The sequence below is a fragment of the Embiotoca jacksoni genome, unplaced genomic scaffold (assembly GCF_022577435.1).
Source record: "Embiotoca jacksoni isolate LCO1_2020_lvr unplaced genomic scaffold, fEmbJac1.0.p SCAF_13, whole genome shotgun sequence".
Lineage (NCBI taxonomy): Eukaryota > Metazoa > Chordata > Actinopteri > Embiotocidae > Embiotoca > Embiotoca jacksoni.
This window is the reverse complement of record NW_027185263.1, coordinates 8,791,389-8,803,466: the sequence shown is the minus strand read 5'-3', so window position 1 is coordinate 8,803,466 and position 12,078 is coordinate 8,791,389. Positions and strand designations below refer to the sequence as shown.

The 12,078-nt window shown below is 41.0% G+C and overlaps 1 protein-coding gene across 21 annotated transcripts in view; it reads right to left on the bottom strand.

The window, feature by feature from the left end:
• Positions 1-475: 475 nt before the first annotated feature.
• Positions 476-12,078, bottom strand: part of nbeaa (neurobeachin a) — a 90,957-nt gene continuing 79,354 nt past the window's right edge. For 11 of the 21 annotated variants that reach the window (XM_069146250.1, XM_069146252.1, XM_069146260.1 and 8 more), the window contains 21 exons: positions 11,808-11,974; positions 10,822-10,946; positions 10,598-10,750; positions 10,005-10,141; positions 9,715-9,832; positions 9,345-9,447; positions 9,069-9,184; positions 7,972-8,084; positions 7,672-7,812; positions 7,445-7,564; positions 6,707-6,859; positions 6,415-6,579; positions 6,030-6,119; positions 5,109-5,301; positions 4,503-4,574; positions 3,907-4,062; positions 3,409-3,579; positions 3,202-3,303; positions 2,735-2,931; positions 2,440-2,591; positions 476-2,192 (listed from right to left, as the gene is read on the bottom strand). In XM_069146250.1, coding sequence (XP_069002351.1) covers positions 2,102-2,192; positions 2,440-2,591; positions 2,735-2,931; positions 3,202-3,303; positions 3,409-3,579; positions 3,907-4,062; positions 4,503-4,574; positions 5,109-5,301; positions 6,030-6,119; positions 6,415-6,579; positions 6,707-6,859; positions 7,445-7,564; positions 7,672-7,812; positions 7,972-8,084; positions 9,069-9,184; positions 9,345-9,447; positions 9,715-9,832; positions 10,005-10,141; positions 10,598-10,750; positions 10,822-10,946; positions 11,808-11,974 — 2,835 coding nt within the window. In that variant the 3' untranslated portion in view covers positions 476-2,101. Of the gene's footprint in view, positions 2,193-2,439; positions 2,592-2,734; positions 2,932-3,201; positions 3,304-3,408; positions 3,580-3,906; positions 4,063-4,502; positions 4,575-5,108; positions 5,302-6,029; positions 6,120-6,414; positions 6,580-6,706; positions 6,860-7,444; positions 7,565-7,671; positions 7,813-7,971; positions 8,085-9,068; positions 9,185-9,344; positions 9,448-9,714; positions 9,833-10,004; positions 10,142-10,477; positions 10,511-10,597; positions 10,751-10,821; positions 10,947-11,807; positions 11,975-12,078 lie in introns of all 21 variants that reach the window. The other 10 variants (XM_069146253.1, XM_069146262.1, XM_069146263.1 and 7 more) reach the window with 4 other exon arrangements.

Genomic DNA, 12,078 nt, shown 5'->3' with positions numbered 1-12,078 from the left:
TGGGCTACTGAAGAAAGATGGCGGTGTAACACAGCAAGCTCTGTAGAAGAGGACCTGCTCCCCAAGTAGGTATAAAAGGCTCATGCTAAGGAAACAAAAACACAACATTTCTTAGTTTTAAGCGGTTTACACTAAAGAAAACAAAATGATCAATTTCATATTCAATTTTTGACATGAGATCCTCCCAAATCCTGCACACTGAACCTTTAAGAGGCGTCTTAGTAAGTGCTGCAGAATATGACTTCCATCTCAAATGAGCATCATAGCAGGTAGTTCAGCAACAAAGTCAAGTTTGTTTACAGTGCAACATTTCCACTCAGCATTCTCTTCACACATTTGCAGAAGGATGAGTCCTTTCAGTTTTGAGTCCAATAAATGCTTCAGGAAAGCCTCCTTGATGTCTCGCTGTCATGAAGCAACAAAAAAAAAGTACTTTTAGTGAAACAGAATATGTGACCAATGAAAAGTCAAGTCATCAAATTCTTTGCATATTTTATTTTTCTTATCATGATTTTTTTTTCCAACTCACACATGTCATATTTTACATCTTTGCAATAAAACATGAATACAATAGTTTTTAGGGTTTCATAGATCCAAAAATATTTAACCTTTTTTTGGATACGTAAATTGAACCTGTCGATAGAGTATGTGCATGTGCGCATTTGATCAAGATGGCTTCACACATACAGTACATCTCACATTTCATCCTCTCCTGCCTCCTTCCCACCTCTATCAGCTACAGAATCATGATATTGCTTACAACTGTGAGGTTGTAAAACTTATAATCACACATGAGCTCAACGCTTTAAATACAAACATCAATGCACAAATAATCCCGTAGGAAAATGGACCTAAACAGAATGGCAGCCGACCAGAAAGAACCAAGCTAATAAATAATGATATGTGATTGGTGCAAAGTGCAAATACAAAACAAACTTTTACATTGATTTGATTTTCTTTTTTAAATAATCAACAAATGTGGGTAAGTGAAGGTTTCCTTTGCGCTCTCAGTCTTATTCAGCTGATTAAGTCTTCCACAAAGCCTGAACCAAGACTATATGTACATATTTGACAAAACAATCACCAAATATACAAAGGAAATCAATGTCAGTCTTGTGGTTGTCATCCTTGGTGGCACTGGCAAAATCTCGTTATCGTTACCTACTCCGGCAAAACAATCTCCATCCTCGACACCACCATTATTACCATCAGTCTTGTCAACATTATAATAATTATTACACAGTATTTTACATACAGCAAGTCATTAATAAATTAAAGGTGATAAGCGCAGTTTGTGTAGTGAAAGAACAAGTGTAGGCTCTGAAGGAAGCAGAGCCTTATTTACATAAAAATTAGATTTAACCCTGCTGTGGGTACAATTAAAAATAATAAAATGAACATCCTAAAATAAAATGAAACCAGATATAATTAAACAATTAAAATAAAATTATTACCCCAGGCAATTTGTCAAGGATGAATTTAAGATCAAGCCAATGGCACCGATGTTTGAATCGCGGGTGGGGCTGGTTCATTTCTGACCATTTCTAATCAGTTTAGACACGTTGAAGGAGTCTTAATTAATAGTTCACCCAAATAAATTCTGTACTGAAAAATGAAAGGAACGGAACAAAATTCTAGAAGAAGTAAAAAAAAAAAGAAAAAAAAAAAAAAGGAAAAACCAAAGTTAGGATCTCTGTTTGTGAAGAATTAGACGTACCAGGAACAGCAGTCCTGTGAGGGGTACGGGTATGATCGACCTCTAAAAGGTCTGCTTGACTTGCTCTTTTTCCCCACTCTGCAGTCTTTCTATTATATTAGCAGGTTTTGGTGTGTATCTTCTGGGTATGATGTGTCTGTGGTTACACACGTGTGTGTACATACACATGTGCACAGAGGAAGCTTTGTTTCCACCAGCGCTGTCGCATCCTCAAAATCAAGTAAACATCACGAGGGAACAGAGCCTAAGGTCCGGTACTTGTTTTTTCCTTTGTCTCGGTACCTGTAGTTTCCCCGTGTTGCAGATACGCAGCAGAATGCATCACTTCTTCTCCCTCTTGTTCATCTCTCCTCTCTCATCCTCCTCTTTCTCACACTGTCCACCTCAGTACCTGTTTTGGTGCTCGTAGTGCCAGCGGTTGAAGTCTATGTTGAAAGCCACAATGCTGCCGGACGCCATGCCAGTGATCAAAGTCCTGAGGGCAGAGAACACAGAAAAAAATTGAATCTGTAAACTACACCTACTTTATAAAAATACTTTTTTAATGGCATCAAAAAAAAAAAAAATCTCAGTTCACTCATTATATTTATTTCCCTCTGCCTATTTATTATTTTAGCCAAACCTCATCTGACTCATCTAACTTCCCCTCGACTGATAATTTAATATTCTCTGCTGTCAGAAGAGATCCAGCTCCTGACAGTTGGAGGCATCCGGTCTTTTACCTCTGGTCATGTGAAAGGTCCATCGCACGGATGCCGGCATCACAGCCTGGATAGATATAAAGCTGTTTGAAGTCGCACGCCTGCCACACTTCTACAACTCCATTATCACCGCCCGTCACCAGGTTCTGTCCATCGCTGCTCAACAAGATGGCCTGAAGAGAGAAAACGAAGAAAAGAGAGGTTAAAAGAAGCTCACAAGCTACAGATTATATTTAATTATTAATAAGGAGGATGTTTGCGCATAAAAATACACCAAATTACAGTATGTTTACATCAACAGTATTAACAGCCTTACCCGCGTGGAATCATTGACCTCCATTTGTGCCAGCAGTTTTCCATTTATGCTGAAGTTACAGAAGCGACCTCTCTCGTAGTAGATGATGCAGTGTCCCTCACTGGACACCGAGATGAGGCGCGGCCGCTGGCACAGCTCTGGACCCTCCAGGGCCCGCAGCAGGTCCCCTGTGATGGTGTGGACCAGGCACGGCCCCTCTGAGGGACAAAACCAAAGTAAAATGGTATAGAAACTATTTTGTTAAACACACAGCTTCGGTAATGGCAACGGTAATGAGTGAAATTAATTCGATTTACCGCCAGGCTATTCTACGAGCACTACAATGATTAATGTGAGTACGGGTTTTTAATATTTCATTAAGTTTATTTATTTATTTTTTTACTCAAATTCATCATCCACTTTGCAAATAATCTAACAAATTTCAGTTTTAGGTACAAACATGACAAACAGTATGAAGACACACAAACCTTTGGCTCCACTGATAACCAGTCCCAGCTCTGCACAGACAGACACACACACCACCTCGTGGTCGTGTCCTGTCAATACTGCCCTGGGAGCAGGGTAGTCACCTGAGAAAAACACAGTCAGAGACACATCACCATTCAGTTTTCCATCCCTGCAGACCTGTTCAATGAACTGGGCATGCATGCCGTTTCCATCATTTCACCACTCACTGTTGTTTGGGTTGTCCCCTATAATGTGGTGTCGCCCACTCCAGTACCACAGAAGAAGAGTGGCATCTCTGGACCCTGACACGATATAGCAGTCTCCGCCGATGTAGGACTCTGACCTTGCCAAACATGTCACCACATCCCAGTGGCCAAAAACGATCTGGGTCAGCTTTCCTGTGGAGAGGAAGCAGGCAGACATGTGAGTCAGTGTGTGTCCTCTACTCATACTTTTGAAGGCCATGGGTGCTTAACTTCCATGGATAAAAATACTTCATGATTTGGGGTTAAACAATCGGGTCAGTTACCAAGTCACCAGATTTAATCACAGGGCAATTTTGCATCTGTGAAAACGAGCTTTCAAAATCTCTTCTGAATCATATATTTAGACAAAATTTATATAAACATGCAAAACAGGACAGAATCATAAATTGTAGCTTCACTAGTACATTTTTTTAACTGTGCTTATTGCGCAACATGTCTTATAAATCATACAAATCCCACCAGTTTCAGTGGAGTAAACACGGAAGCTCTTGTCCCAGAAGCCGCAGACCAGGATGTAGCGGTTATCAGCAGTCACCACAAAACAGTGCGTGTTGATTTGGATGCTCTGGTCCACCAGGTCAGTGATCTGACGCTTGTTCACGCCCGAGTTGTTTGCTACAAGGGAGCGTAGAGATGTGAATAGGTTAATGAAGGCATAGCAATTAGGTTAACAAGTGACATGAACTTGAGCTTTTCCTGATAATTCTTCACTCAGGTCACTGTTTTAAGTGTGCACAACACTGCAGTCAGCCCACCAGATTTTGCAGCCTGTGTTTTTGCTATATATCTACATAAATCCCTCAAGTATCATGTGATTTATTGACTTCAGCCCCTCCAGTGACCTCACTGCCCTCATTATCTGTTTACAGAAAATGCTAGCCTTATTCTATCCCTACATTATTAGCAGTGCCTGCTAGTGATGCTGAATTTTACAATAATTCTATGGCTGCACGTATAAAAAAAAAGAAAATTTGGGTAGAAGTTTTCCAATATTATCTCAAGCTACTAAAATGTAAAACCAATAACATCTGCTGTGGATATGTCTGTGCACTGACCTATGAGAGGGTCCATCTCGATGGGTAGATGATGAGCTTGTTCTAGGGAGTATCCCGGGGCTCCACGGAGGCCTGAAGGGTTTTATAGGTCAAATATTACACGTAGTCATACACAGATGTTATAAAATGGTGAACAATAAATCCTAAACTACAGCTTCTCATAAAATCACGTCTCTGATGGAATTTCTGATGCGAGCTTATGTTACAAATTAAGAGCCTTATGTGGCAATCAATAGTGGAAGTCATTTGAGCTGCCCCATGACCCTCCGTAATCACATTACCAGGATTTATTACACCTAGCCTGTTGTGCTAATGAGGTCCATAATGAGGCTACTTTCGGCTATAATTAACAAATATTTCTTTGTCAACATCCAGAGTGTGGACACATTTTTTTTTTTTACAATATAATACAACAACATCAATAACCACCGAAATGACCTAATACAGTTTACAAGCATAGCAGACCTAAATAAGTCATAACTGAGTGGCAACTGATACTTTTTTACCGACATTTTTTTTTAAATAAAATGTTTAATCATGAAGTTTATAAAATATCAGAATTTTTTGAAATAAAAGACACCAATCGCCCTCAACACACGTGCTCACCGACTGTGTTGTGCCAGCGGTTTACGGCAAACAGCCGGCTACATGTGACGGTGACGGCTGCTGGTATGCTGAGGTGGGGGAGCGTGTTGGCTGCCACGTGTGTGACGGGCGAGTTGGAAGGAAACTTGAGCACCATGATGACATCCTGCTGCATCTGATCCTTAAACATCAGAGGGCTCTGAGGAAGGAAACACTGGTGAGACAGACAGAGAAAAGAGAGAAGGACGGAGAGGAAGAGGAGAAGGAGGGCAGAGCGAGGGGGGAAGGAGGGAAGGAGGGGGAGGATGGAGACGGAGGAAGAGAGGGAGACAGAACGGATGGGACAGAGGGAGGGATATACAAAGGTGTATTAGTGGGAGCACAGGGTCAGAGCAGGTGCACACACTTAGGGTGGCTCAAGGCCTAGGAGAGGAGGTGGAGGCGCTGGTTGGTCGGGGGTTTGGGACTGACGGGTTTGGGTGGACATGGATGGCTCTGATGTAGAGACACTGAGGCCTCATGCTGCTGAGGGTAGCAGGGAGGACAGAGAGGCTAAAAAAAAAACCACGAATCATTACATACATTTGTATGTAATGAAATCTCACATATCCATACACCTTAGCAATGGAAGCCATTTATAACAGTGGACTAACAATTACTGGCGCATCGCGCTTTAAAATGATGAAAAGAAAATGCAAACAACGTAGAAGTTAACCACGAATGTGCCACACAAAATGTCTTTAAAACTTAACTTCTATACGAAGAATAAATCGTCTGAAAAAACGGACCGTTCTCCTAATAACGACTTGTTTTGTATTTAATAAGGTCTGCAGTTGAAATCCAGTATGTGACTGCAGCTTTCTTCGGGAGTGTTTTTGTAAGCATACACAGAGAAACTCAACACCAATTCACGATTTGCTAAGGCTGTCGATGTATTCTCACCAGGTGCATGGCGGAGGAGCGAGGTGGGTGTGGCTCTATCAGCAGCTGGGAGGGGACCTGACCACTGACCTGAATCTGGGTCTCAATCACCTGGAGTTGCAGAGACAAAGATGGGGTCAACAGAAGAGAAGAAGAGGAGGGTTGCACACATTTGAGAAAAATAAAAAGCAAGTTTAGGAAAGCCACATTATGCCCCCTTATTTTTCCCTTTTAAAATTGCTTTTCTTTGCTTCCCTAAATATGTATGTAAAAATGCTCCTGAACAACATGCTATATGTACTTTATGTACTCACTATTGTGGCACTAAAAACTCACGAGGGGGAGATTTCTGCGCTGTAATAATTTGTAAATCCATAAAGGATGATGTGTTGTCATAGAAACCAACCTCACGCTGCACAGCATCCAAAATGTCGAGATTGACTGCTCCCTCATAAGACAAGAAGTTGAACACGTTGAGAGCTCGGACTGCTTCGGGCCCTCGCTGCTTGTAGCCAAATATTAGATCAATCCACTGGTGAAGCTGGCACGACACAAACTCACTCTCCAACGCCTTGACAGAGGAAGAGGAGCAAGGAGAGGAAGAAAAACGGCAGGTGTATTCTCAGTTTCTGTCCGGTGGATTTCAAGGCGAGACACATTTTTATAATATTTTAGAAGTGACTGTCGGTGTCTCTCACCATGCGGTTAATGCGGACAAAGTCTTCAGGTTTCTTGGCCCAGGCAGGAAGCTCCACATCACACACAGGAACTCCATCCTCACGCACTCCCAGTTCATACTCATTACTGTTGACAAACATCTCTGGCAGGTAGTAGAACTCCGGGGTCAACTCCTAATCGACAGAAAGGAAACAAAATCATTAGATCACTAAAGTCAAGACTGACAACTTTACAAAATCTGTGACATGTCAACTGTAATTAGAAGTCTGGACAGAGACACAAGCTGTTTTCACCAATATTTTAATCGTACCCCAGAACGTACCAGAATTTCAGCTATAAATTCCACTCAAAAAATTACTTCAAGTACTTCAGAAAATTGGTTCTGAACCGTTTTGAATTTATAAGCAAAGTACAACCTGGACATTCACTTTTTTTCGTCACACGTTATACACGAAGTGCAGTCAACCAGGGAAATCGCAGTCTTTGGACCATGTTTGGATGTCTTCAGGATTAGTTTTTGTCACTCCTCATATAAGAGCTTTAAATTAAAACTAAAATAACTAGCAACATTTTGTTCTCAAACCTCCCAATATTTCTTACAGCAAAAGCTGAAAGACGATGCTTTCGGTGTTTTTGATATTGTGTTTTTCGGTCACACGTCTCAATACTAACCAATTGCAGGTTGAATTTATTGTTTTCCAATATTGCTAACTTGTCCTCTCAGTACGCTGTTCATTCAGCCCATCAGGAGCAGTTACCTTGACATCAGCCGTGTCCCTCTGGCAGTTCCTCCACGAGCGTCCGATACCAGAGAAGGCTCTCTCTGGGTGGTCAAACTTACTTTCGTTGGCGTTGAGGAAAAAAGTGGTAAAGGGCTCCTGCAGGTAAACAAAAAAAAAGTTTCAAAAGAAGTCTTGAGGTTCTTGCATTTGTTCAAAAAGCTGCTGAGTGTTACAGTTTGTAAGGGCATTAAGTAGGCACTCACTATTCTGAGCATCCACATCAGTGTTGAGTGAGCAGTGGAATATAATGTTGTATAGTGGTGGGAAGGTGTGCTGTCGTCGTCCCATGTCTCGTAGTGTTCTGCATAAAATGCTGCTCGCTTGGGATTCAGCGCGCCGATTGGCTAGAAGAAATACGATAGAAAGAGAAACTGTGCATGAAGTTTTCTTCTTTTACTTCCAGAAAGCATCATACATTGCAGGGGAGGGAATACAGGGAAAACAGTGATGATGTATATTTTATTATTTATATGGGTTCTCAGCATCTTTAAGTGTTTTCTAACCTTGGAAAGGTCTCTGAAGTTTCCAGGCAGAGTGAGATCGAGCTCCTCTGAATCGTAGTTGGTCAACACCCAGGGGAAGATAGGGTACTGGTTCAGATCGTTGTAGGTCCTCCCTGCAGGGGCAACAGTTTCACATTATAGGATTAATACACTTTATAATGTGGTTATCCAAAGTGTAACAGTAATATACAGAACTTTTCCCTCTAATCTTTCCAAACTTACACGTCTATTAAGTCAGGCTCATGCTGAAATATTGAATAAGTGAGAATAAAATACACTTTAGCCAAGATTAAGCACCAAACTGGTATTACAGTTACGCCAACCAAGGACGTGTATTAGTGTAAAAAAGACAATCCAGCAGAAAGAGGCGTAAAAGCCACAAACTGTTGACAACTGTTAAGTGCCAGCATATGTGAAGGTCAGTCACTCATTTCTTTGTGTAATTGAAACTCACGCTGCATTTCCTTTTCATACATATTGCAAGTTAATATATAGTACATTGTAACATAAGGATTTATTTATTTTTGTTTTTCTACACCTATGGCAACTTTCTATCATATAAAGGCTAATATATTGTCGATATCACATTGTATATGGTCCACAGCCTTTTGTGGCCATAGTCTTTCTTTATTCATGTGTTTTTCCTTGTATTTACAGGTCACACAAGTGTAATAAAAAAAAAATACAATTTCATATCTCCTTTGGGCATTATTAAGCAAACTGCAGATGAAGCAGGAATATATCTGATATGGATTTATCTAAATTCAAAATCTTCCATTTTCTGTATGTGGTCTTTTCAATAAAGCGTCTTTATAGATTGGCTGTGTAGAGAAATACAAACAAGACAAGTCTGCACTTTCTGGCAGTGCAGTTATTTTTGAACAACACAGCACAATAGGAACTGTCAATGCAACCGAATGAGGTCACATTAGTAAAATCTTCGCAGCAAATAAGATACAAAATGTCAAAATCACACAATAGAAAATAAAACAAAGAAAAACGAAGGAAAAAGGAAGTATTGTTTCGACTGTTTCGGCTGGGAAGAAGAAAATAATATATTGGACATGGTTGTGACCACAAATCTGTCCGTATATTACCTGCAATAGTGTTGAGGAACATGAGGTACTCAAAGTTGGAGATCTCTCTTCTCTGCCAGCGCTGCGTCATGTTGGATGACTTGAAGAGCTGACGAGGAGTGGCCAAGGAAATCCGTCTGAAATGTGTACACACACACACACACACACACACACACACACACACACACACACACACACACACACAAATACAGAAACTGAAATATATTCCCTTTTATTAAGCCTTGCAACTGTTATTCTAACACAGAGCTGGAACACCTGACTACACTTTGTACATACCTCGCCTGTGGCAGGCCATAACTCGTTCCTACCCCCACCCGCGGGAGACTGTAGACCACCCTTTTGACTGTGGCCTGGTCAGGGAAGTTAAACATCACAGACGCTGGAGATAGAAAGAGACAAGATAGTTAGCATGTCAAAAACATTGATTCAAAATAAATCTAAATACAATGGGTATACATTTTATACTGTAAAATTATTATGAGTAACTACATGGGAATTACAAAAACAGTAAAAGCAGTGGTAGTGCTCATCAAATCCACCACTGCAGTGGGATTATACTGCATACTACAACTACAACTACAAATATACTTAACTGCAATCAGTAGGCAGTATATTAATTCCAGTAAGGAGAACTCTGCAGACTCACTTCTGTTGGCCATGAAGACTTCTAGTCCGGTGTTCTGCAGCAGATAGCGTCTGGAGAACACGGCTCGGATCTCACTGAACATCCATTTGCCGTGCAAACCCTCTGAGTAGGCCAGTACCTATTGAGGAAGAGAATAACATTTTCACATAAAGAAAGACTAATAAGTGAAGAGCAGTGAGTACAAATGTGTACAATTGTCAAGCATCATTATCGCAGCACTTCTTGCAGAGAATGTGTCTTTTTCCCGCTTTCTCTTTGATCAATAATAAAGAAAGATCACTTGCTCTTACTTTTGCGTCCGTCCTCTTGAATGTAGGATCCTCCTCATCTACCTCAAAGTAGATCTCAGTAGTAGTGATGGACAGAGTGCCTCGAGCCACCACCACTGGAGCTACCAACTGAGCTGGAGTACTCAGAACCACAGGGCCTGGGGGGGATGAATGTATTACTCGGGTATTACTACATGAGATATTCATAGCACTGACAGGCTCGTGACACACAGCAGTATTAAGAATCACATACAACAGAATATTAAAGAGAACGTTACAGTCATTTCATGTTAGTTAAGACTCATCCTTTATTTCTTCTACTTTGCCTTCTATTGTAAGCGACCCATCGGATGTAAAGGGAAACCACTGGATTAAATTAGGTTTTTGGTCTGATTTGCACCAGTTTTTAGTAAATTATAACTTGAATCTTCTTGAGTCAGATAAATCAGCCGGATGGTTAATGGAGCTGCAAAGCTTTCAAATGTCCAACTTGCCTTTGGAGGTAAAAAGTCTTGGACGAAAACGTACTAAAAACAAGAGTCATAGACAGTTTACTGTTTAGTCGGCCGGTAACATAGTGTCTGTTTGTGTGTCCTTATGTGTTTGCATCTTACCAGCAAGGTTATCGATCTCTTTTTCCTGCAGCAGACTGACGGCATCATCGTCTCCCTCCAGCATTAACTCCGCCTCCGGGTTCTGGGTGACCACCGATTGGCTGCGGAAAGTCTTTTTTGACTTTAGCCCCTCCTCCTCGTCCTCCTCTGTACCTGTTTGAATGTATTTTTTAGCAGGTGCAGTTCGAGTACATTATTTTTTTACAATAGTACACATGACTGACCGTAGTCATTCAGAGCTTTGAGTGACATGTCGGCATGAGTGGATCCAAAGGCGTTTCGCACGAATCTCCGTCTCCTCCGCAGGTCGTCCTCCCAGTAGTCTAGACGCCAGAAGTCATGTAATTGGCTGGCGACATAAAAGGAGCAAAGATGAGTCATTTCAGAGGTTTGTAGCAAAAAAAAAAAAAAAAGGGTGTGCATTTGGAGTTACAGGAAGTTATAGATAAAGTTACGAGAGACATTTACGCTAGCAACTTCTCAAATTTATTTCCTACAGTAAGAAAGTTCCTCATTATTTGGATAAAGGGCAGCATTTGACCAGAGAAGCCTTTTCAATTCTACAAACACCAAAAACAGGCTTTGAGCTGAGAGGAAAAACACATAAAAATGATTTGAGAACCAAATGTTTTAATGAGGAAAAGCATTTTGGTACAGTGAACAAAACATAAAAATATCATTAGGACCACAGAACTGCAGCTAAAATGTAACTTTTTTTTTTTTTTTTTTTTTTTTTTTTTTTTTAAATCTGAGCGAATATAAAGTGTCTTTCATAACAGGATGCTGATAAACACTTTACTTCATCAATAGTGACATGAGGAAGACAGGCTTCAGATGCTGCATGTCCTGAAGTTTACTTTACATGTCCTTAAAGTAGCTGCCGGCCTGGAGGCAGATCTGGATAACAAGCAATCACCGTTTCAATGCGAGTTGTGCTAAATAAGGAGATCGGTCTCACACAGCTACCAGGCAGCTACGATATTAGGAGTGAACTCTGTGTGTGCTGTATGTACGGTTAAAAAAAAAAAATCATTGTTATGAATCTCACTTTACATTTTTGTTGCTTTATTTATTTATTCCTATAATCTGATAAATCACTACACAAACCACACGTCATGTCAAATGACATCCTGTGAGCAGTAATAGCAACTTGAAAGCGTGCCGTGCGAGAGAATAACTTCACATACAGTTCCCCGCATCGCCCGCTCACCTCTGTGACATTGTCCCCCACGCTCCGTGCTTATTGGTCAGGATGTTGAGGATCTTCTGTTTCAGCTGGTTAGCAGTCACATGATCTCTGTGCTTAGCAGCGCTGATGAGGTGGTCACACATTTTCTCCTCCTCCCTCCGGTCCGCAGCATACTGGGCACAGTTGGACTGCAGGAGAATGGGAGGAAAAGAGGGAAAGTAAGAAACCCAACAACATAACTGTCAGAGATGAAGAGACTGTGGTAACAAGGAAACATCTGCAGTTTTACAGA